Source organism: Ornithorhynchus anatinus, unplaced genomic scaffold (genome assembly GCF_004115215.2).
Source record: "Ornithorhynchus anatinus isolate Pmale09 unplaced genomic scaffold, mOrnAna1.pri.v4 scaffold_80_arrow_ctg1, whole genome shotgun sequence".
NCBI lineage: Eukaryota > Metazoa > Chordata > Mammalia > Monotremata > Ornithorhynchidae > Ornithorhynchus > Ornithorhynchus anatinus.
This window is the reverse complement of record NW_024396936.1, coordinates 1,284,521-1,309,781: the sequence shown is the minus strand read 5'-3', so window position 1 is coordinate 1,309,781 and position 25,261 is coordinate 1,284,521. Positions and strand designations below refer to the sequence as shown.

Sequence of the window (25,261 nt, the reverse complement as noted above, 5' to 3'; positions counted from 1 at the left end):
TTTTCCCAGCAATATCTCTGGAGGAGATATCCTGCCTTCTGTCAAAAGCCACGCCCTCCACCTTCACAGCAGACCCCATTCCTGTACAACTTATCAAAGCACTTGCCCCCCTCCCTCTTTACATCCCTAGCAGCCATCTTCAACTATTCACTCTCCAATGGCTTCTTCCCCACTGCTTTCAAACATACCCGTGTCTCCCCATTCTAAGAAAAACTCTCCCTTGACCCCATGGCTCCCTTCATATAATAATAATAATAATGGTATTTGTTAAAAGCCTAACTATGTGCCAAGCACTGTACTAAGCGCTGGGGTGGATACAAGCTGATCGGATTGGACACAGTCCCTATCCCATGTAGGGCTCACAGTCTCAATCCCCATTTTACAGATGAGGTAATTGAGGCCCAGAGAAGTTAAGTGACTGGCCCAAAGTCACACAGCAGACAAGTGGCAGAGTCAGGATTAGAACCCATGACCTTTGACTCCCAAGCCCAGGCTCTTTCCACTGAGCCACATTGCTTCCATATCCCTAATACTATTCCTCTCTAAACTCCCTGAGCAAGTTGTCTACCCCTGCTGTCTCAAATTCCTCTCCTCCAATTCTCTCCTTGACCCCTTCCAATCTGACTTCAGTCCCCTTTACTCCACAGAAACTGCCTTCTCAGATGTCACCAATGATCTCCTTCTTGCCAAATCCAAATGCCTCTACTCCATCCTAGTCTTCCTCAACCTCTCAGCTGCCTTCGACACTGCTGACCAGCCCCTTCTCCTGGAAACATTATCCAACCTTAACTTCACTGACACTGTCCTCTGCTGATTCTACTCCTACTTCTCTGGCCACTCATTCTCAGTCTTCTTTGCGGTCTCCTTCTCTGCTTCTCTGCCTAATGGTGGGTGTCCCTCTAGGTTCAGTTCTGGGTCCCCTTCTATTATCCATCTACATCCACTCCCTTGAAGAACTGATTCACTCCCACGGCTTCAACTACCCCCTCTATGTGGATGACATCAAAATCTACATCTACAGCCCTGATCTCTCTTCCTCTTGGCAGTTTTGCATTTCCTCTTGCCCTCAAGACATCTCTACTTAGATGTCCTATCAACTCAATCTTAACATGTCCAAACATAATTCTTTATCTTCCCTCCCAAACCTTGCACTCCCCTTGATTTTCCCTTCACTGTAGATGGCACCACTATCCTTCCTGTCTTTCAAGTCCATAACCTTGGCTTTATCCTTGACTCCTCTCTTTCATTCAACACACATATTCAATCCATCGGTAAATCCTGTTAGCCCCACCTTCACAACAATGGTACAATCTGCCCTTTCCTCTCCATCAAAACTACTACCACGTTTATACAACCACTCTTCCTATCCCGCCTGGATTACTGCATCAGCCTTTTTGCTGACCTCTCTGTCTCCTGTCTCTCCCCACTCCAGGCCATACTTCACTCTGATGCCCAGATCATTTTTCCATAAAAGCAGAGGTCTCAGAAACAAATCTGCTGAGGACAGTGTTGCCATCTTGATGGTCACTGTGAATTTGGAATGATTCTCACATGGCTCCAAGTTGGTGATTGTCAGAGGGCTAAGGCAGAAAGAGGTGATTGCATGGCACTTGGCACACATCTCCTCATGCCCCAAGGTCCTCTATTCCCTCCTTCTTTGGCTGTGTCTTCTGAGGTAGCAGAACTACTGTTAATAACGGTCCAGGAAAAGTCAGTTCCTTTTCCCTCTCAAATCATCCCCAGGCCACCACTGCCACAGCAATTAATCCACTTTCCACAGTTAGAGAGGGACAGAGAACCATTAATGATTATTGCTTCATCTCTCATGATCACACTGGAGATGGGAATACGATAGATCAGGACAGCTCTCCCTATGTGCAACCATTTCCCCTGCATACCTCTTCTCTAGCATGCCACTTCCTCTCCCTCCCTTTCCTTCCATTCCTCCCTCATTCTTTTCCTCTCTATGGTCTTGCATCATAAAGCCAGATAACCCTGGCTCCTTATCCCCATGGCCAATCCAAGGTGACTCAGCAGCATCTCAGCATCTCAGATCTGGGCTCTTCACACAGAGAGTGGAGGCAGGGGCAGGGATGCCACAACAAGGGCATCTTCGGATTGGTTTGGGGTGGTGTAGGGATGTGAAGCGGGTGGGGGGGAGGGAAGGACTGAGCTTTCTTATGGTACTGTTTTTGATCTGGTGCCTCTGTCCAGTGACTAGAGGTCTCTGTTTCACACTCCATGTTTCCTATGATACAAAGCATGGACAGACTCAACCACAGGGTGCAGAAACAGCCATCAGTTCTATTTGGGGCTGTTGCCAGGCTGTGCAGGACAGGACACGTGTCACACATATACATTTCTGGAAACTTCTGGAACAAGTAAATTGCTTGCACTTCAGAACCTCTTCTAGAGAGAAGGGTATATTACCTCTTTTTCCTGTCTTCCCCTATAGAGTTGGAAGGGACTGTGCCACATCTTGTTTAGTAATCCGCAAGTGCTTACTACAGTGCACTGCATCCAACGTGTACTTAATGAGTTATATTACTACTTTACATCAGGAGCACAGTCACTGCAGGTGAGTAACTGGGTAAAAAGGCAGGACCGAGAAAAGTTATAAAAACTCCCACACAAGGAAGAGAAAGGAGACTCTATCCTACTACCAGCAGGGAAAGAGGTAATATCTTTCTAGTCACCCAAATGGCTTAGTGTCTCTAGGGTGAACTTCCACGGAAGGACCACTGTGGGGGTAGAGACTCTGCTGAAGGAAGTATAACACTGTTTCAGGTGAGTAGGAACCCCTGGGCCTATACACATCATGGATAGTGTATATATTCCCATATCTGTTTAAGAGTCTGTCTTCCAAAAGGCATTACTGCTAAAATCTTCACACCAAGTAAACACTGAATGTTGAGTCACAACCAAAGAGAGTGCTGGCCCAGTCTGTATGGGGTGAAAGATGCTTGCTCAAAGAGACTAGGTATCAAGGAAAGAACCTGAGCGATGGGCCTCATTACTTTTTTCCCCACTTGACCTGTCAGTTTCCAGTCGAGTTAACTGAATCCTGAATCCTTTCCAGGGAGGAATGGTGGCAGCAAATATTTTTTGTTGGTTTATTTTGTTGTTGTTATGTTTGTTAAGTGCTTACTGTGTGCCATGCATTGTACTAAACAAGTTAATCAAGTTGGACACAGTCCATGTCCTCCTCGAATCTCACAGTATTAATCCTCATTTATCAGATGAGGTATCTGAGCCACAGAGAAGTGAATTGACTTAACCAAGGTCACACAGACAGTGGCAGATCCAGGAGTAGAACCCAGGTCTGTCTGACTCCCAGTCCCCTGCTAGCCCCCTAGACCACACTACTTCTCTAATACTTAAATTACTGGGGCAGTTTATGGAGGGTGGTCTATAGTCCTGCATCGACTGTGTCCCAAGTGCATTTTCCCCTTCTGTAGCCTCTCTTGGATCCTCAAAATGCGAGTGGAAGTTGACGTACTGATATATATTTAACAGGACCCCCTGGACAGAAGCAATATTTGAAGCATGTTAGATCTCAAATATTTTCCAAAGCCAGTGCCAGTGGAGAAATTGTCTTGGGGACTGTGATTATTCATTCTCTGTGGCATCTGCTCTTCATGGGACTGATGAGTGCAGCTAGTGACTACATGATGTTTGTCCTGCACAGACACCACAGATCAGTCCAGCACCCTCACAGACCCAGCCACTCCACCAAGATCGTGCTAATTAGAACCACAGAAAATTGAGGTGTCTACCTTGAAAAACTGATCAGCAAATCGTAATAATAATAGTATTTATTTAGGGTTACTATGTGCTGAACACTGTACTAAACCCTGGGAAATAGAAGCAAATGAGAATTAGAAGACATGGGAACTTTGCATGTCAAAACACATTTTAACAACAGAAAGAAGGAATTGAAGATTCACAAGTCATCACCCTAAGCTATATGTACCTCAACAGCTTCATCTAGCACTTATGTAGTTGTTTATGCCCAACAGCAGCATTTTGAAATATATGTATAATTTATTGAACATGTAGTTTATCTATTCTGATTCCATTGTATGTAAATATTTTTATCACTGAATTTTCTCTTAATATATAAGCTCCTTGGGGACATTCTTTCAGATGCACTTAGTGCAATGCAGTACCCTCAAAATTTTTCATCAAATACTATTTTTACTATTACTAAACTAGTTGTAGGAATGGAAAACTCCCCTCCAGTCAGCTTGACACATTGGTAAGTAATGCATTGTTAGAGTTAAAATTTGAGGAAACAGAGTTGTGGCATAGTTGACAAAAAGTGTAGCCACAGCTGCATTTTCTCAAAGAGGATGCCAAAGAGGATGCTGACACAATGCCACCCTCATGGGAAAATCCCAACATAATATTTTCCAGCACTTTTTTGTGAAGTTGGGACATAACAGTTATAGTTCTTGCAGGAATGTTCAGAAACAGATAGAAAATGATAGTTTTTATTTTTTCTCATTTAACCTGCTGTCCAATTGATGGGGTGCAGATATATATGTATCTGTATTTTCATGTCTGTTTGTATATATATTTGTTGTGTACCAGTGAAAGCTTTCTCTCTCTCACAGACAATTTCTGCCCTGCTTTCCAGGTTCTGCAGAAGATCTCCTCAGGTTCTAAAAGAAAGGTCAAGACAATGAATGCCATTGAGATCTCTTTTGGGATTGTGATTCTGTTACAATTCAGCATTGGAGTCTCAGTAAATATGTTTTCCCTCCTATTTTATACTTGCATGGTCTCTGACAGGTACAAGCTTAGCTCATCAGACTTACTTCTCACCCACCTTATTTTGGCTAACACTGTAATGCTCTTCACCAGTGGAATCTCAGAGACCATGCATGCTTGGGGATTGAGAGATTTCCTGGACAACGTTGGCTGTAAAATTATCATGTACCTTTATCGAGTGGCCAGGGGCCTTGCCATCTGCACCACCTACTTCCTGAGTATCTTCCAAGCCATCACCATCAGCCCCAGCACTTCCCAATGGGCAGGAATCAAAACCAAATTTCCCAAGTACATCCTCCCCTCCTGTATCCTCTCTTGGATCCTCAATATGCTAGTGGAAATTGATGTACTGATATATATGACAGGACCCCAGAACAGCAGCAGTGTTTGGATTATATTAGATCTCAAATATTGCTCCAAAGCCAGTGCCAGTGCAGAAATTGCCTTGATGATTGTGACTGTTCGTTCTCTCCGGGATGTGTTCTTCGTCGGACTCATGAGTGCAGCAAGCAGCTACATGGTGTTCATCCTGCACAGACACCACAGACGAGTCCAGCACCTTCGCAGACCCGGCCACTCCACTAGGATGATGCCTGAGGTCCAAGCAGCCAGAAGAGTCATTGCTCTGGTGACTCTCTATGTCCTCCTGTATGGGCGTCAGTCGATTGTGCTGAGCATTTTACTGAATATGAAAGAAAAGTCTTCTCTGCTAGTAAATAGCCACATGGTTTTTTCACTCACCTTTGCAACTGTTAGTCCAATCCTGATGATTATTAATGACAGGAGGATACATACTATTTGGAAAAGGGAACCTCCTGTTTCCAATACAGATATTTCATAGACTCCTATGGCAGTCACCTGATCTCCCACTGAGTTTCTTGGGATAGGTGGACCAGAAATCCCAATTTGTCAATCCTCCTATAATTATTATTATTCTTATTGTTAATTATAATAATGATAATGGCATTTGTTAAGCCCTTACTATGTGCCAAGCACTGTTCTAAGCGCTGGGGTAGATACAACATAATCAGGTTTGTACATTCCAAGCGCTTAGTACAGTGCTCTGCACATAGTAAACACTCAATAAATACTATTGAATGAATGAATGAAGGTTTTCCCACAGGGGGCTCACAGTCTTAATCCCCATTTTACAAATGAGGTAACTGAGGCCCAGAGAAATTGTGACTTGTGTAAAGTCACACAGCAGACAAATGGCAGAGCTGGGATTGAAACCCAAAACCTCTAACTCCCAAGCCAATGCTTTTTCCACTAAGCCATGTTGCTCCTCAATAGTAATAATGATAATAATGGTATTTATTAAGCACCTACTATATACCAGGCACTGTTCTGAGCACTGGAGTAGATACAAGATAACCGGATTGGACATAGTCCCTGTCCCACACAGGGCTCACAAACTTAATCCCTATTTTACAGATGAAGGAACTGAGGCACAGAGAAGTTAAGTGACTTGCCCAAGGTCACAAAGCAGACAAGGAGCAGAGCCAGGATTAGATACCATGACCTTTTGACTTCCAGGCCCATGCTCTCTCCATTAGGTCATGCTTCTTCTCCTGATTGTGGTGATTCTTTCCCACATCCTGATGAACCTAATGAAGGAAAAATTTAAGGTGTTGTTGGTATCAGCAATGGCTGAGGCCCTGATTTTGCTGGATTTGTCCCACAGTCCATCTTGCAGGTTTAGTGATTAGTGCTTGGTGATGTCCCCATAGTTACTGTAATGGCTGCTACTGCAATAAAAAAGAGAAAGAATTTGTCCTCACCCTTCATTGTCCTTCAGTGTCCTTTCCATGCCTTTGGCTGAATCCAAGCAGCCCCCACAGCCCCATGTCACCTCCCAGGACATGTCAGAGGAACTCATCTTGTTTAAACTATGAAAACAACTCATGCTGCTCCTTCCCAGAACTTAATTGGCCCAGCCCCTTCACGGTCAAAGTTACACTTCAGCACCCTCATGTAGCATTCCTCATGGCATAGTCACATCTGACCCAGCACCCAATACCCTTACCATCTTCCTGCCCAAACAGAAATAGAGAGATTTCTTCCAACCTACAGCCCCATGTTCAGGATGGGAATTGGTGGAATTTTCCCTCAAACCTTGTGCGAAGTGTATCTGCAGGGCCAGGAATGGGGCTGAGACAGCACAGGGGGGAAGGAAGAATCACTGGAATGGAGCCTCATAAACTTGACTATCATTAGCTCAATGTGAGAGAGAAAGTGTATCTTGAGGTTGGCCTGCAAGGGAGACTAAAGGGAAAGAAATAGAGAGTAGAGGAGTGACATGGCAGGAAAGTTCCTGAGGAGGAAAATGCCAAGTGGAAATGGCAACTTAGCAGGTGGGTGGGCAAGAGGCATTGAGGCATTGAGAATCAAGCCTGCTGTCCTCCCAGTTTTCCCTTCTCTTCTTTCTCCATTGTGTTTCCAGGTGGGCTCAAAACAACTCTCCACCATACAACAGAGATAATGGTCCAGGTCTAGGTCTGTCGTTCTAACACCTCCATATCCCCAAAAGGTGCTATGTATTGGAAATGTACCAAAAGGGAAGTAGCATGGACTAGTGGACATAGCCTGGTCCTGGTTGTCAGGAGGACCTGGTTTCTAATCCCAGCTCCACTACTTGACTGCTTGGTGACCTTGGGCAAATCATTTAACTTCTCTGTGCCTCAATTTCCTCATCTATAAAATGGGAGCTAAGACTGTGAGCTATGTGCTACCAGGACTGTGTCCAACCTCATTAACTTGAATCTACCCCAATGTCTGTCTCCCCGCTTCTAGACTGTAAATCCATTGTAGGCAGAGATTGTCTCTATTGTTCAATTGTACTTTCCAAGTGTTTAGTACAGTCCTCTGCACACGGTAAACACTAAATAAATATGATTGAATGATTGAATGAATGAATGAATGAATGGTAAGACATGGGCCAGGGGTCAATTCCGGGCAGGTGAGACTGAGGCACACTGAGAAGGTTAGCACTGGAGAAGTGCAGTGTGTGGACAGGGATGTATAAGAAGAGAATGGAGGTGAGGTAAGAAGGGGCAAGGTGATGGAGAGCTTTGAAGCCTATAATGAGGAGTTTTTGTTTGATATGGAGGTTGATAGGCAACCACTGGAGATTATTGAGGAAGGGGGTGACATGCCCTGAACTTTTCTGTAGAAAGATAATCCAGGTAACAGAGTGAAGTACGGACTGAAGTGGGGAGAGACCAGAGATTAGAAGGTCAGAAAAGATGTTGATGCAGTAATCCAGTCGGGACAGGATGAGTGATTGTATTAACATGGTAGCAGTTTGGATGGAGAAGAAAGAGAGAGTCTTGGCAATGTTGTGAAGGTGAGATCGGCAGGATTTGGTGACACAATGGATGTATAGGGTGAATGAGAGAGCAGATGACACCAAAACCACATGTTTTCTCAACACTGTTATTTGGGGGTTGCCATATGGCTCCAAATTGGCAGATCTGGCCATGAGATGGAAATCAGTGGGAATTTTGGAGGGGGGTATGAGAGTGATGAAGGCGTGCCATTAGAAACTGAAAGGGTATCAACTTTTTGCTCAACCACCAATGAGAAGTCATAGAATCTGGCTGACAGCATAGGGAACGATGATGGTTCATGCAGCAGGATATCATTTTGGAGAACCTGCATGGTGTAGCGGAGAGAGTACAGGCCTGGGAGTCAGACTGTAATCCTGGTAATGGATTCTAATTCTGGCTCTGCCACTTGTCTGCTGTGTGACCTTGGGCAAATCACTTCACTTCTTTGGGCCTCAGTTACCTCATTTGTAAAATGGGGACCAAGACTGTGAGCCCCACGTGGGACAGGGACTGGATCCAACCTGATTTGTTTGCATCTACCCCAGCACCTAGTAGACTGCCCGGCATATAGTAAGCGCTTAACAAATACCATTATTATTATCTTATGGAGGGCCACGAGGAACTGTATTTGTCAGCTTGGGGTGGGCTCATGCAAATGGATGAATGTATTTACAACCTACTTTTATAAGTGGTCAACACTCGGTACCCAGACTGGTGGCTGCATGTTGAGACCTCCTGGGAAGGAGTGGGATAGAACAATGCTTAGCACATAGAACAGTGCTTGGCACATAGTAAGCACTTAACAAATATCATTATTATTATTATTATTATTATTATTAAAGGCACCTGACTGGGATTGAGTTATTGTCCCTCTCTTCTCTATACTACATCTCTGTGAGGGTGGTAGCAAAGATCAATCCAAAAAACCATTGTATCTGAAGAAGTATACTTAGTGGCCATAGTTGGCCTGAGTCTTGGTACAGAAACAGGGACAGTGGCCTAGGGAATCTCTCCCTAGACAAAGGATATATCAAAAACACAGAGGAATGTAAGCAAACATCTGCCTATCCACCCCACCTGCTGCAAGTAAAGCATTGATAACACTCATCTCTATGATTCTGAGTGAGCATTCCACTAATTGCTGACATGATATAAAATGCCAGAAAGACTTTGCAACTAGCGGACTTCTCCCTGGATCAAGGACTGCTATTGGTGCTGAATGAGCATCGAGTAACCTCCATGGTACAGGAGTATTCTATGGCATAATGGGTGCTGATTGGATAATATTTCTCTATGCCTGTCTGTATTATTCTATGACTCTCTGTAATATTCTATGCCCATCTGTATTCATTCATTCATTCAGTTGTATTTATTGAGTGCTTACTGTGTGCAGAGCACTGTACTAAGTGCTTGGAAAGTACAATTTGATAACAAATAGAGACAATCCCTACCCAACAATGGGTATTCATCTATGCACGCATAAGCTCTCTAGCAAAGCTTTGTAGTATTGCTACACTTTCTCAGTGTGGTTTGTGCTGTTCTCGGTGGTGACTGTAAAATTTGAACTTGAACCCACCGCCCTTGAGTTGAGGAGGGGGGTGGGAGCAATTAGAACAGAGTGACCAGAGATTAAATAGCTATCATCATATCATGATTTAAATGTTAACTTTGTGTAAATATCTTTTGTGTGTACTTCATCATATGCTGCTCCCTACCTGTGTACTCACTTATTCCACTCTTTGCCCCAGTGTGATCCCGACTGACAGGGATGAAAGAATACTAACCACCACCACCATAAAAGTCAATTTTGTCTCACAGGCATTTGTTCCTGAATCTCTGGATAAAAGTTTATCCACTGTTCCCCAAGGACTCTTCATCGGATCCCAATATGGCATGGGTGTCTGAAGCCTTTCCTACTTTAAATAGAAGGATATATTAAAATATTTTGATGAAAGTTTCAGGTAATAAGAATTAAGTTAAACAAAAAAAAACCCAAACCAAAACTGTAGTAGGTGTTGGTTAAGTTCCCATTAGATGATAAGATTGCATCAGTACAACCAACGATATTTTATCAATCAGAAGTATTTACTGAGTGCTTATCATTTGTACAGAACTGTACTCAGCACTTGGGAAAGTACAATACAACCGAGTTCATAGACATGATCCTTGCCCACAGGAGCAAACAATCTAGAGAGAGAGAGATATATTAAAATAGACTAGGGGTAGGAGAAAGAGTAGACTATAAGAATGTTTATATAAACATTGTGGGGTTGGGATGAGAATCAAAGTGCTTAAGTAGAACACAACCAAGTTCATAGTAGACACAGAATGGGAGAGCATATAGGGGAAATAAAGGGTTTAGTTTGGGAAGGTCTCTTGGAGAAGATTTTAAGAGGGTTTGGAAGGTGAGGAGAGTGGTGGACTGTTGGATATGAAGGGGGTCAGAGAGAGTAAAATCAAATCCAGCTCTGCAGAGCAATGTTGCTATCATTAAGTGATGGTCCACCAGCCTTTAGAGCTAAGAGTGGTCGACTAGGACAGCAATTTGCTGCTGCTGCTGCTTTGAGTGACAGTTGGTTATAGAGCCTCTCTACCCTGCTCTACATTTGGCAAATCAGAAGATAACCAGGATACTATAGCCAAAATCTCCCCAACACCTGAAGCTATCCTGTGGCTGAACTTTCTCCAAACCGAAGTTCCTAGACTTCTCTACTAGGGCAAGGGTGCTTCTAGCTAGTGTACCCCCAAATTATTTTCATGAATCACTGCTACCATCCTGTGTCTTGAAGGTAAAACCTCTCACAAGGCATATGAGTCTATCATGATTCTGCTACCCATCATATTCCAGACTGGAGCCTGTAATTGCCTTTGGAGTGTTTTCTGAACCCTACCCATTCCTCATGATTAATATGGCTTTAATCCAGAATACAAACACTAGCTCTTGATCATGGAAGCCATCTTCTACATAACAAATGAAAAGGTGCCATCCTGAGTCCACCTTTGATCTTTGTCTAAATCATAGTGTGGCCAAGAGAATGAATGGATGTTATCATCTAAAGGATGGAATTTGCCCAGGCCTGGTCACCAAGGCAACCAGATCCTTGTTACCCCATCATCCTCTTCTGAAAATGCTCTGATTGGCTCAGGGACTAAGGAGATAGAGTTGAATGAGAGGCACTTAGCCTCTAGTTCATAAAAGTTTGTGAACTAAGAAAATCAAAATGAATATCTAGATATTGATACATAGCATTTACTCTGCATACTTCAGGCAAGCTAAGAATCGAAAAAAATAAGTGAACCGAAGGAAAACACATGGGCTAGCTCTCCAAATGTAATAATGTTGGTATTTGTTAAGCGCTTACTATGTGCAGAGCACTGTTCTAAGCGCTGGGGTAGACACAGGGGAATCAGGTTGTCCCACGTGGGGCTCACAGTCTTCATGCTCATTTTACAGATGAGGTAATTGAGGCACAGAGAAGTTAAGTGACTTGCCCACAGTCACACAGCTGACAGGAGGCAGAGCTGGGATTCGAACTCATGAGCTCTGACTCCAAAGCCCAGGCTCTTTCCACTGAGCCACGCTGCTTCCTTCGACTTCTTCAACCACCTAGAACCCTTTCTCACCCTCCTTCTCTCCTTCTCTCTGCCCACTCTGATCCTCAGAGACTTAAACATCCACATGGATGCACCCAATGACTCCTCTGCCGCCCGCCTGCTATCACTCCTCAACTCTGCCGACCTCCTGCTCCACCATACCTCGCCCACTCACCAACTCGGTCACACCCTCGATCTCGTCATCTCCTACCGCTGCACTACCTCCTTCCTCACCAACTTTGAAATCCCTCTCTCTGACCATAACCTTCTCACCTGCCTCATCTCTCACACTCCCTCCCCCTGCAAATCTTTGTTACTCCCCCACAGAGACCTCCACTTGATCCCATCCATCTTTCCAAAAGCATCTCTCCCCACCTTGCTCCGCTGTCCTCTCTTCCCACTCTTGATGATCAGGTCACCTCTCTCAACTCCACCCTCTCTACTCATCTCAACTGTCTCGCCCCCCTTTCCCTCCGCCGCTCTCACTCCACTAACCCACAGCCCTGGATTACCGCCTCTGTCCAACTCCTACACTCCTATGCTTGAGCTGCCGAGCGCTACTGGCGAAAGTCCAAGCACCAGACCGACCATATACATTTCAAATTTATCCTTTCCTGCCTTAACTCTGCCCTCTTCTCCGCCAGGCAAAACCTCTTCTCCTCCCTCATCGACACCCATGCCCGTCACCCCCGCCAATTTTTCCGGACCTTTAACTCTCTCCTTACGCCCCTGTTCCTCCCCCTCCCCCATCCCTCACCCCCAATGATCTGGCCACCTACTTCATCACAAAAAATTAACACAATCAGGTCTGAGCTCCCCAAAGTCACCCCTCCCCTCGTTGCTTCCCCCGCCCCAACCCTCTCCCCTACTTTTCCATCCTTCCCTGCAGTATCCTCAGAGGAGAACTCCTCCCACCTCGCAAGTGCCACCCTCTCCACCTGTGCCTCGGACCCCATTCCCGCTCACCTTATAAAAAACATCGCCCCTGCCCTCCTCCCCTCCTTAACTTCTATCTTTAACCACTCTCTCTCCAATGGCTTCTTCCCGTCGGCCTTCAAACATGTCCATGTCTCCCCCATCCTAAAAAAACCCTCTCTCGACCCCACTTCCCCTTCCTGTTATCGCCGTATTTCCTTCCTTTCCAAGATCCTAGAACTGAGTCATCTACACTCGCTGCTTAGAATTTCTTAACTCCCATTGTCTCCTGGAGCCCCTCCAATCTGGCTTCCGTCCCCTCCACTCTATCAAGACTGCTCTCTCTAAGGTCACCCATGACCTCCTTCTTGCCAAATCCAATGGCTCCTACTCCATTCTAATCCTCCTTGACCTCTCAGCTGCCTTTGACACTGTAGACCATCCCCTTCTCCTCCACACCTTATCTCACCTTAGCTTCACGGACTCCGTTCTCTCATGGTTCTCCTCTTTCTCTCTGGCCGGTCATTCTTGGTCTCCTTCGCGGGCTCCTCCTCCCCCTCCCATCCACTAACTGTTGGAGTTCCTCAAGGGTCAGTTCTTGGCCCTCCATTAATGGTTCTCCATTTACACTCACTCCCTTGGTGAACTCATTCGCTCTCACGGCTTCAACTACCATCTCTACGCAGATGACACACAGAAATACTTCTCTGCCCCTGTCCTCTCCCCCTCCCTTCAGGCTCGTATCTTCTCCTCCTACCTCCAGGATGTCTCCACCCGGATGTCTGCCTATCACCTAAAACTCAACATGACCAAAACTGAGCTCCTCATCTTCCCTCCCATGCCCAGTCCTCTCCCTGACTTCCCTATCACTGTGAATGGTATGACCATCCTTCCCGTCTCTCAAGCCCGCAACCTCGGTGTCATCTTTGTTTCGGCTCTCTCGTTCACCCCACACATCTGATCCGTTACCAAGACCTGCCAGTCTCATCTTTATAATATCGCCAAGATCCGCCCTTTCCTCTCCACCCAAACGGCTACCTTACTGCTACAGACTCTCGTAATATCCCGGCTAGACTAGTGAGTGAGCCTTCTCTCTGATCTCCTTTCCTCTTCTCTCTCCCCGCTCTAGTCTATTTTTCACTCCGCTGCCCAGCTCATCTTCCTGCAGAAACGCTCTGGTCATGTCACTCCCCTTCTTAAAAACTTCCAGTGGTTGCCTATCAATCTCCACATGAAACAAAAACTTCTCACTCTAGGCTTCAAGGCTCTCCATCACCTTGCCCCTTCCTACCTCTCCTCCCTTCTCTCTTTCTACTGCCCACCCCGCACGCTCCGCTCCTCTGCCGCCCACCTCACCATCCCTCGGTCTCGCCTATCCCGCCGTTGACCCCTGAGCCACGTCCTCTTGCGGTCCTGGAATGCCCTCCCTCCTCACCTCCGGCAAACTAATTCTCTTCCCCTCTTCAAAACCCTACTTAAAGGTCACCTCCTCCAAGAGGTCTTCCCAGACTGAGGTCCCCCCTTTTTTCCCTCTGCTCCCTCTACCCCCCCTTCACCTCTCTGCAGCTAAACCCTCTTATCCCCCCTTTCCCTCTCCTCCTCCCCCTCTCCCGTCCCATCCCCTCAGCACTGTACTCATCCGCTCAACTGTATATATCTTCATCACCCTATTCATTTTGTTTAATGAGATGTACATCACCCTGATTCTATTTATTTGCTATTGTTTTAATGAGATGTTCTTCCCCTTGACTCTATTTATTGCCATTGTTCTTGTCTGTCTCTCTCCCCCAATTAGACTGTAAGCCTGTCAAAGGGCAGGGACTGTATCTGTTGCCGATTTGTACATTCCAAGTGCTTAGTACAGTGCTCTGCACATAGTAAGCGCTCAATAAAACTACTGAATGAAATGTCCATTACTATTTCTGCTCACCCCCAGACACTGTTTCACTCCTGGTCCACTGCTCAAGGGGTTGTAGATAGCTTATGTTGACTCTTATGAAAGCTTTCTTTAGTTTCAAACATTGATCCTTGATCTCACTGACTTTCTAAATGATTATTCTCTTCTTTTTTTAAAACAAAAATGTATTTAAGTGGTTACTATATGCCAGGCACTTTGGTAAGCACTGAGATGGATACAAGCTAATCAGGTTGGACACAGTCTATGTCCCACACGGGACTCACAAACTATATCTCCATTTTACATATGAGGTAACTAAGGCACAGAGAAGCTAAGTGACTTGACCAAGGTCAGCCAGCAGACACCTGGCAGAGCCAGGCTTAGAACACAAGTCCTTCTGACTCTCATACACATGCTCTATGCAATAGTCCACGCTGCTTCTCTAGTTTCCTTCCATACTTGGATTTGTCCTTAGTTTACTGTGGTTTTACAGAGTGAGAACTATATAAAACCTATCTCCTTTTTTATATCTAATATTGTGCTCATGCTTAAATTCCCATGGCACACTGTTTTTGTGACTTTAAAATCAGAATTGACTTTGATAAGTTTTTCTGGGGACCAGCTGATTATGGATGATCTTAGATGACTAGTGATTAGAGCTCAATGCATGAAATTATATTTAATTTGGGTAACATTTTTCCCCTGGAAGCATCACTTTGTATTTGATCATTTTGAAATGTGCTACCACACCCAGTGAGGTACAGCATAGCAAACCCAAATCAGGCAATTTAATTCCACTCCCTACCAGGAGGGCTCAACACACAATCTCCTGATCAGGCACTGAGGGGTCCATGTACTGAGCACTAGCTGTTTACACAGCCAGGGTTTTAATACACCCTTTCATTTACATAATCCCAACCCTGGTGCTCCTTGGCCCTCCTGAAGAGGAGCCCACAGGGAGTGAACCCTGGTGTAATGGATAGAGCACAGGCCTTGGCCTCAGAAGGTCATGGGTTCTAATCCCACCTCCACCACTTGTCTACTGTGGGACCTATGTCACTTAACTTCTCTGCACCTCAGTTCTTAAGTGCCATCGAGTCATTTCCAATTCATAGTGACTCCATGGATATACTTTCTCCAGACTGTCCTGTCCGCTGCCATAATCCACAACCTTTCTAATGGTTCTTCCAGTATCGTTGTTATGGTCTCTATCCATCTAGCTGCTGGTCTGCCTCTTCCACATTTTCACTGGACTTTTCCTAGCATTAGTGTCTTCTCCAGAGAATTAGTCACCTTGATTTTGTGTCCAAAATATGCTACTCTAAGTTGAGTCATTTGGCCTTCCAAAGACCACTTTGGTTTAATTTGCTCCAAAATCCCCTGTTTTTCAGGCAGTCCATTGTATTCACATAAGCCTTCTCCAGCACCACATTTCAAAAGAAGCTATGTTCTTTCCATCCTACTTTTTTACTGTCCAGCTTTCAAAGCCATACATTATCACTGGAAACACCACAGAATTGACAATTTGTATTTTTGTGACAATAGTTACATTAGCACATTTCATGACTTTTTTCAGGCTCCTCATAGCAAGTCTTCCTAACATTAATCTTCAGTGTATTTCTTGGCTACTAGTTCCTTTATTATTGATTATCTATCTCAGGAGAGGAAAATTGTCAACTATTTCAATCTTCTCTCCGTCCACTACAAATGTATTAAAACTTCCAGTTGTCATGATCTTTGTTTTCTTTGCATTCGCATATAGGCCCCACTTTTTGCTCTGTTCCTTAACTTTTAATAATTAGCCCTTCAAGTCTTCTTCACTTTCGGCTAGTAGGGTTGAAACATCAGCATAATGAAGGTTGTTTATCCTCCAATCTTTATTCCCCATTCATCTTCATCCAATCTGGCTTCTTTCATTAGGTATTCGGTGACAAGGATGAACAGATAAGGTGATAAGATACATCCTTATCTTACACCCATACTAATGGGAAATTAATCTGTTTCTCCACATTCTGTTCTTATTGTAGCCTCCTGTTACTCATACAAGTTCCATATTACTGCAATTGAGTGATCCGGTATGCCCATTTACCCTAATGTGCACCAGAGTTTCCTGTGATCCACGCAAAGTCTCTAATCAATAAACCACATGTTGACTTCCTTTTGATATTCTCTCAGTTCTCTCATCTGTAAAAAGGCGGGTCGAGACTGTGAACACCACATGGGACAAGGACTGTGTCCAACCCAATTTGCTTGTATCCACCCCAGCACTTAATGCAGTGCCTGGCACATAGTAAGCCTTTAACAAATTCCACTATATATATAAAAAAACTCCTTGGGCTGTCAGTCATATTCCAGGGCTTCTGGTTGGTGATGGAGCAGGAAATCGGCATACCTTGGTTAACAGTGGTATCCATTCATCCCTCTTAGTCCTTCCTCTGATTGCCGGTTGATCTCCGCCTTGTGGCCCAATTTGCCATCTTGGAGCTATATGGTAGGGGAAGGGGAAGTAGGGGTTCCCCCAAAATACCAAAGCACTGGGGAAACACGGGGTGCTAGGGTCAATTCCAAACTGTGATACAGCGGGTGTTGGAGATGTCCTGCCAGGGGCACCTGTTTCAGGAGCCGCCCTGGGCTCCTGAACTCATTCAATTCATTCATTCATTCATTCATATTTATTGAGTTCTTATTGTGTGCAGAGCACTGTACTAAGCACTTGGAAAGTACAATTTGGCAACCCATAGAGACAACCCCTACCCAACAACAGGCTCACAGTCTAGAAAGGGGGAGACAGCACTTGGGAAAGTACAGTATAACCGAGTTCACAGACATGATCCTTGCCCACAGGAGTAAACAATCTAGAGAGAGAGATATTAAAATAGACAGACAACAAAACAAAGCAAGTAAACAAGCATCAATAGCATCAATATAAATAGAATTACAGATTCATTCAACTGTATTTATTGAGCACTTACCGTGTGCAGAGCACTGTACTAAGCACTTGGAAAGTATTATTCAGCAACAAGTAGAGACAATCCCTACTCAACAATGGGCTCACAGTCTAGAAAAGGGGAGACAGACAACAAAACAAGAAAACAGGCATCAATATAAATTGAATTATAGATATATACACATCATTAATAAAATAGAATCATAAATATGTTCCCATATACGAGATCTGGACCAGGAAATGGGGAGGAGGAGGTAGATCCTGGTTCACGAGGTTGCACTGTGTGGCTAAACACCGTCGAGGTAAACCAACAGAAGAAGAGAAGGAAAGTGTTGACTTCTCTTTTGAACCCAACCCTTCCTCTGAAGCAGCCTCTTGGACAGTGAGGTAAAGGCTGTGTGGGGAGTCGGTAGTGTGAGTGACCCTAGTTAAAACCCATTTTTACAATCCTTTTTATTATACTTTATAACTTTTCTCTCTGGCATTTTTCCCCCTGGGCATTGCACATTAAAATACCAATCATTACAGGGTGTTCGTAAAGCATTGCTGGTTTTCTCAAGTAAGATTGCATAAATAAAGTATTTGAAAAGGAAATTAAAAGTTGGAGGAAATCTAGAGATCATTTTGAAGATGTGACGATTAAGAGGATATCATATTCACTTGGACAAATCCATTCCCTAACTCTTCACTTCAGTAACAATAAAATTATATTGTAACAAATTGAAATAAGGACTTCTATTTGACACCCTAAGAAGTGACCATTCATCAGATGTCAACACCAAACCAAATCTCCCTATTTACAGGGCTAAATGGAGGAAGGGTCAACTAAACACAATTCACATACTTTATTACTGTTGCATTACTTTATTACTAAGGCATTCTCTATACTCTGAACTCCTGGGCTCTGGGAACCTCCATGTTCTAACATGGTCTAGAAGAGTGAGTGGGCAATGAAACGCCCAAGTTGGCAATGAAACGCCCAAGTGGGCAATGGAACGCCCAGATGGAATGGACAAGTATGCACAACATGTAAATGCTTAAAGGTGTCAAAATTATGACCATGAAAAACTGTTAAACTAAGCAAGTAACAAATAATAGTGCTAGTGCTGGGACCCTCAGCGTTGGGGTGTGTCAGGGGGTTGGGAGGGGAAGGGGCTGCGGTCCTGGGCCTCTGGAGCCGGTCAGACAGCAGAATCAGGCCCCAGGCGTGCTGAGGGTTGGAGGGTGCAGCGGGCGGGCAGAGACCCCTGCTGCAGCCCGCGGAGGTGATCTAGATGGGCGATGGCTCAGGCCCTCTATGATCTCAGCAGATAAGAGAGGATGGGTGGCGGCAGCAGGTGGGAGCTCCCTCTGTGCGCTGCAGGGACACCTTGGACTAGGGCAGTAACAATGAGGCCTGAATCTGCTCCCTCACCAAGGTGGAACTCAACCATTCTCGCGGTTTGAAGCCAGGAAAAGAAGGGAGCAGCAAGGAAAACTGCCACAGAAGCAGAGACTCTTGGTGCGGAGCTGTATGTTAGAAACAGCCTGGCTCTGAACTTTCTGCCACAGATTCCCAACCTGAGGACAGCAAGGGGAACAAAATGTACCTATCTGCTATTATTCGTTACTTTCTCAGTTTAACATTTTCTCATGGTAATAATTTTGACACCTTGTAAGTACTTATTGTGCCTGCCTGCCCATTGCATTTCATTATCTAGAAAAATTTAGTGCATTTTACCAACTTAGGCATTTCATTGCCAACTCTCTCTTCTAGATCATTTTAGAATATGATAAAAAATATCTCTCAAAAGTCAACCCCAAAGGTAAGAGTACTTGGGGTGAAGTAAGGGAATAGACAAAGTTCAGCGCTCAGAACAGTGCTTGGCACTTAGTAAATGCTTAACAAATACCATAACAATTATTATTCATTCATTCATTCAATTCATTCCATTATATTCATTGAGTGCTTACTGTGTGAAGAGCACTGCACTAAGTGTTTGGGAGAAGTACAATACAACAATGAACAGACACATTCCCTGCCCACAACAAATTTACAGTCCAGAAGGGGGTGGGGGGAAGACAGACATCAATACAAATAAATAATTACAGATATGTACATAAGTGTTGTGGTGTTAGGAGGAGGGAAGAACAAAGCGGGAGCAAGTCAGGGTGTTGCAGAAGGAAGTGGGAGAAGAGGAAAGGGGGGCTAAGTGTGGGAAGGCCTCTTGGAGGAGACGGGCCATCTTAGATTTGAAGAGGGAGGGTGTTCCAGGCCAGAGGCAGGGCATGGGCTGGAGGTCAGTGTGAAATAGGTTAGAACGAGGCACAGTGAGAAGGTTAGCACTAGAGGAGTGAAGCATGTGCATTGAGTTGTAGGAGAGTAGTGAGGTTAGGTAGGAAGGGGCAAAGTGGTGGAGCGCTTTAAAACCAATGCTAAGGAGTTTTTGTTTGCTCCAGAGGTGCACAACCACTGGAATTTTTTGAGGAGTGTGGTGACATGTCCTGGACATTTTTGTAAAAAAATGATCCAGGTAGCAGAGTGAAGTATGGACTGGAGTAGGGAAAGATGGAGACTGGGAGGACAGCAAGGAGGCTGATGCAGTAATCCGGGGGGTGGGGGTGGGGGAATAGGATGAGTGATTGTATCAACATAGTAGCAGTTTGGATGGAGAAGAAAGGAAGGATTTTAGCGATGTTGTGAAGGTGGAGCCAACAGGATTCACTGATGGATTGAATATGTGGGTTGAATGAGAGAGAGAAGTTAAGGATAATGCCAGAGTTACGGGCTTGTGAGACAGGAAGGGTGGTGGTGCCATCTACAGTGATGGAAAAGTCAAGGGGAGGACAAGGTTTGGGTGGGAAGGTGGCTTCATGGAGGTTCATGTAAATCAACCTTCCAAGAACTGGAATTAGAACCCACGTCCTCTGACTCCTAAGCCCGTGCTCTCACCACTAGGTCATGCTGCTTCCATTGATTGATTGCTTGATTGATGTGCAGCCTCCAGAACCATGAATTTCTGTCAGGACTTTGGTCCAATAACTAGGGTAGATCAACTCTCAGTGCAAGTAATTCATCTCCATATTGTGAGTTTTTGGTTACTGACAAAACAGAGAGACAACTGTAAAGGCTTACAAACCAAAACATTTCAACTTGAGATTTTCTTGGAAGGTTTATTAAATGGCTCTTCCACAGAACACTGTACTACTAGAAACTAACCTAAGTGGATCCGGTCTGTGTTGAGGTCAGAGGCAGTCTAACCCTGTCCTCAAGATACAGAGAAGCAGCATGGTGTAATGGAGAGAGCAGGGGCCTGGGAATCAGAAAGCATTGGGTTCTAATCCTGGAAATTCAACTTGTCTGCTGTAATGGCCTTGGGCAAGTCATTTCACTTCTCTTTGCCTCAGTTACCTCATCTGTAAAATGGGGATTAAGACTGTGAGCCCACGTGGGACAACTTGATTACCTTCTATCTACCCCAGTGCTGAGAATAGTTTTTGGCACATAGTAAGCACCTAATACTGTAATTATTGTTATTATACCTCAAATTATTTCACTTGAGGTTGTAACTCTAATGAACCCCACTGTGGTAACCTTTATAAAGTCCACCAAAGTCTTCAGTTCTGAAGATATCAAGAACATGACTTTGAATGACTTGGTTTTCTCCATTTTCTTCCATTGTCATTCTTGGATGGGCTCTTGGGAACTCAGTAGTGTTTAGTCTGAATGACAATGGCTTCGTTTCCTTGTCCCAGCAGAAGTCCATAGATGTGATTTTAACCCAACACAGCCAGCACATTGATGCTTCTCATTCATTCAGTAGTATTTTTTGAGAGTTTACTATGTGCAGATCATTGTACTAAGAGCTTGGAATGTGCAATTTGGCAACAGATAGAGACAATCCCTGCCCAATGACTGGCTCACAGTCTAATCAGGGGAGACAAACAGCAGAACAAAACAGAACAAAACAAAAACAAGACAACATTATTATGATAAATAGAATAAAGGGGATGTACACCTCATTAACAAAATAAATGTTTTGTGCTGAGGGGAAGGGAAGGGGGAAGGGGGAGGGGAAGAGGGGGGATGGGGATGGGAGGGGCGGGGAAGCAGAAGGAAAGAGGGTTCAGCTGAGGGGAGGGAAAGGGGGAATGGGGAGGAGCAGAGGGTGGAGGAGGAGCAGAGGGAAAAGGGGGGGCTCAGTCTGAGAAAGCCTCTTGGAGGAGGTGAGCTCTCAGTAGGGCTTTGAAGAGGGGAAGAGAGTTAGTTTGCTTGATGTGAATATGGAGGACATTCGAGGATAGCGGCAGGACATGGGCCAGGAGTCGACAGCGGGATAGGCGTGAAAGAGGGACAGTGAGAAGGTGAGCGTCAGAGGAGCAGAGTGTATGGGTTGGGCAGTAGAAAGAGAAAATGGAGGTGAGGTAGGTGGAGGAAAGGTGATGGAGGGTTTTGAAGCCAAGAGTGAGGAGTTTTTGTTTTGTGCAGAGGTTGATAGGCAACCACTGGAGGTTTTTAAGGAGGGGAGTGATATGCCCAGAGCGTTTTTGTAGGACGATGATCCGGGCAGGAGAATGAAGAATAGACTGGAGTTGGGAGAGACAGGAGGAAGGGAGATCAGAGAGAAGGCTGACAAAATCATCCTGTCGGGATATTATGAGAGCTTGTACCAGCTTGAAAGCTGTTTGGATGGAGAGGAATAGGCGGTCTTAGTGATACTGTAAAGGTGAGATCGGCAGGTCTTGGTGACGGATTGGATGTGTGGGGTGAATGAGAGAGCTGAGTCAAGGATGACACCAAGGTTGCGGACCTGTGAGATGGGAAGGATGGTCATGCCGTTCACAATGACAGGCAAGACAGGGTACCTTTCGGGTGGTTATGGCCTTTAGGTGGGAGAATAGTTCGATTAGACTGTAAGCCCGTCGATTAGACTGTAAGCCCGTCAAACGGCAGGGACTGTCTCTATCTGTTGCCGACCTGTTCATCCCAAGCGCTTAGTACAGTGCTCTGCACATAGTAAGCGCTAAATAAATACTATTGAATGAATGAATGAATGTGGCTGGGAGAGCAGAACATTCTGTTATCACAAGAATTGTCATTGGCTTTTCCCTCTGTTCTACTTATCTCCTCGGTTTACTCCTGGCCATTACCATCAGATCCAGCAATTCCCGCGGGGCCTATCTCAAACCCAGCATTTCCAAATCCATTTTGCCATCATTCCCCTACTTCGTAGATATAACAAATGTCAAACAAATAAAGCCATCAAGAATGCCACGAACAATGTCAGTAGCAAATTGTTACCTAGTTCACTTCTGGTTACTTTAAACACTGTCACAATTATAAATGCCAAAACATTCCAAGATGCCTTCTTCATGTTTGTCATTATCTGGTCCAGTAGCTACCAGTGATTGTCCTACAACAGCATTGCAAGCAAGACCACTATGTTCACAGCTCCAGGCTAAGCCACAAATCCTTCCCAGTGATTCAACTGCTTTGTTTCCCTTTTGTAATAGTATTTATTAAGTGCTCACTATATGCAGAGCACTGTTCTAAGCACAGGGAAAAAATATAGATGTGGGAATTAACCAGGATCCCTGGTCCTCCAGGAGCTAACAATACATTATTATTATAATTACATCAACTGTAGTACTGTGTTTATGATTTATGAAGTAAAGGATGACTTGAAGTTGTTTGATTTTAGCCCATTTCTGGCCTTGTGTTTTGACTTCTCTTGTACCTTGGTTCTCCTCAACGATAAGCCTTGGCTCCTCAGACTCCAGGGCTCTCACTGATCCTTACACCAGCACCAGAAGGCCTCATTGATTAGTGAAAGCATGAGGTCTTCTCACCTTTTAGAACACTGAGAAGGTCACCTCTGTAGTTGAAAGCTCTGACTTCTTTAACTCTTGGTCTGCGTTACATGGAGTCTCAAATCCTGCTGCTCTTTTTATGTTTGTAGTCTTCTTTGTCATTTGTATTTCTGTTCAACCCTCCTTACGTGTCTTCCTCCAGCCCCCCTCTCCTGTTCCTCTTTTTTCTTCCTTCTTCGTAGTTTGTGAACCTCTCAGGGAGCAGGGATCCTGTCTATAGGCCATCTATTTTTTCTCAGAGTTTAGTATAGTACTTTGCACATAGGTTTTCAGTAAACACTATTACTACTACTTCTTTCTCTGTGTGAAGGGAAAGGCAGGAGAGATTTGGTCAGTGGCAAAAAGGAAGGCCCTGAGACAGGCTACCGGGATCCTACCTCTGACCTCTCTACCTCCTGCCTCTGACCAGCTGTATCATACTTTGACCAGCTCACTTGACACCTCTTGTTTTGTCTTCCTTATATGGTAGAAGAGATAATGATCCCTGTTGATCTATACCTACCTGAAAGTGAGGACCAAATGAGATGCCTGGTGGGAAAATTATTTGGCTAATGAAAGAGACAAATAAAGTCAAAATTATCTCAATTGAAAGTAAAAACAGAAATGGGATATATTTCAGCCTTTCAGATCATTTTCAAAATCAATTTGAATGTCAAGTTTCTTGTGGGTTCCACCAGGATTTCGCTGGACCACTTCTGTGTCTATAAACCTACAAAATTACTTCTTCTTTGACCCATCTCACTGAGCTCAGGCAACCCAGCTTCTCTGTTGAAAGCAAACATTTTCATCACCTATTTTGGTATCTCTGTTCATTCATTCATTCAATAGTATTTATTGAGCACTTACTATGTGCAGAGCACTGTACTAAGCGCTTGGGATGAACAAGTCGGCAACAGATAGAGACAGTCCCTGCCGTTTGACGGGCTTACAGTCTAATCGGGGGAGACGGACAGATAAGAACAATGGCACTAAACAGCGTCAAGGGGAAGAACATCTCGTAAAAACAATGGCAACTAAATAGAATCAAGGCGATGTACAATTCATTAACAAAATAAATAGGGTAACGAAAATATATACAGATGAGCGGACGAGTACAGTGCTGTGGGGATGGGAAGGGAGAGGTGGAGGAGCAGAGGGAAAAGGGGAAAATGAGGCTTTAGCTGCGGAGAGGTAAAGGGGGGGATGGCAGAGGGAGTAGAGGGGGAAGAGGAGCTCAGTCTGGGAACGCCTCTTGGAGGAGGTGATTTTTAAGTAGGGTTTTGAAGAGGGAAAGAGAATCAGTTTGGCGGAGGTGAGGAGGGAGGGCATTCCAGAACCGCGGGAGGACGTGACCCAGGGGTCGACGGCGGGATAGGCGAGACCGAGGGACGGTGAGGAGGTGGGCGGCAGAGGAGCGGAGCGTGCGGGGTGGGCGGTAGAAAGAGAGAAGGGAGGAGAGGTAGGAAGGGGCAAGGTGATGGAGAGCCTCGAAGCCTAGAGTGAGGAGTTTTTGTTTGGAGCGGAGGTCGATAGGCAACCACTGGAGTTGTTTAAGAAGGGGAGTGACATGCCCAGATCGTTTCTGCAGGAAGATGAGCCGGGCAGCGGAGTGAAGAATAGACCGGAGCGGGGCGAGAGAGGAGGAAGGGAGGTCAGAGAGAAGGCTGACACAGTAGTCTAGCCGGGATATAACGAGAACCCGTAATAGTAAGGTAGTCGTTTGGGTGGAGAGGAAAGGGCGGATCTTGGCGATATTGTAGAGGTGAAACCGGCAGGTCTTGGTAACGGATAGGATGTGTGGGGTGAACGAGAGGGACAAGTCAAGGATGACACCGAGATTGCGGGCCTGGGAGACGGGAAGGATGGTCGTGCCATCCACGGTGATAGAGAAGTCTGGGAGAGGACCGGGTTTGGGAGGGAAGATGAGGAGCTCAGTCTTGCTCATGTTGAGTTTTAGGTGGTGGGACGACATCCAGG

The 25,261-nt window shown here is 45.0% G+C and overlaps 1 protein-coding gene and 1 pseudogene across 1 annotated transcript; both read left to right on the top strand.

Annotated features, from left to right (window-relative positions):
• Positions 3,403 to 3,797, top strand: ORNANAV1R-PS3420 (vomeronasal 1 receptor ornAnaV1R-ps3420 pseudogene; annotated as a pseudogene).
• ORNANAV1R3147 (vomeronasal 1 receptor ornAnaV1R3147) lies at positions 4,685 to 5,614 on the top strand. The gene has a single exon (NM_001253539.2). It carries the CDS (start codon positions 4,685 to 4,687, stop codon positions 5,612 to 5,614), a length of 930 nt encoding a protein of 309 aa, NP_001240468.2.
• The last annotated feature ends 19,647 nt before the right edge of the window (positions 5,615 to 25,261 follow it).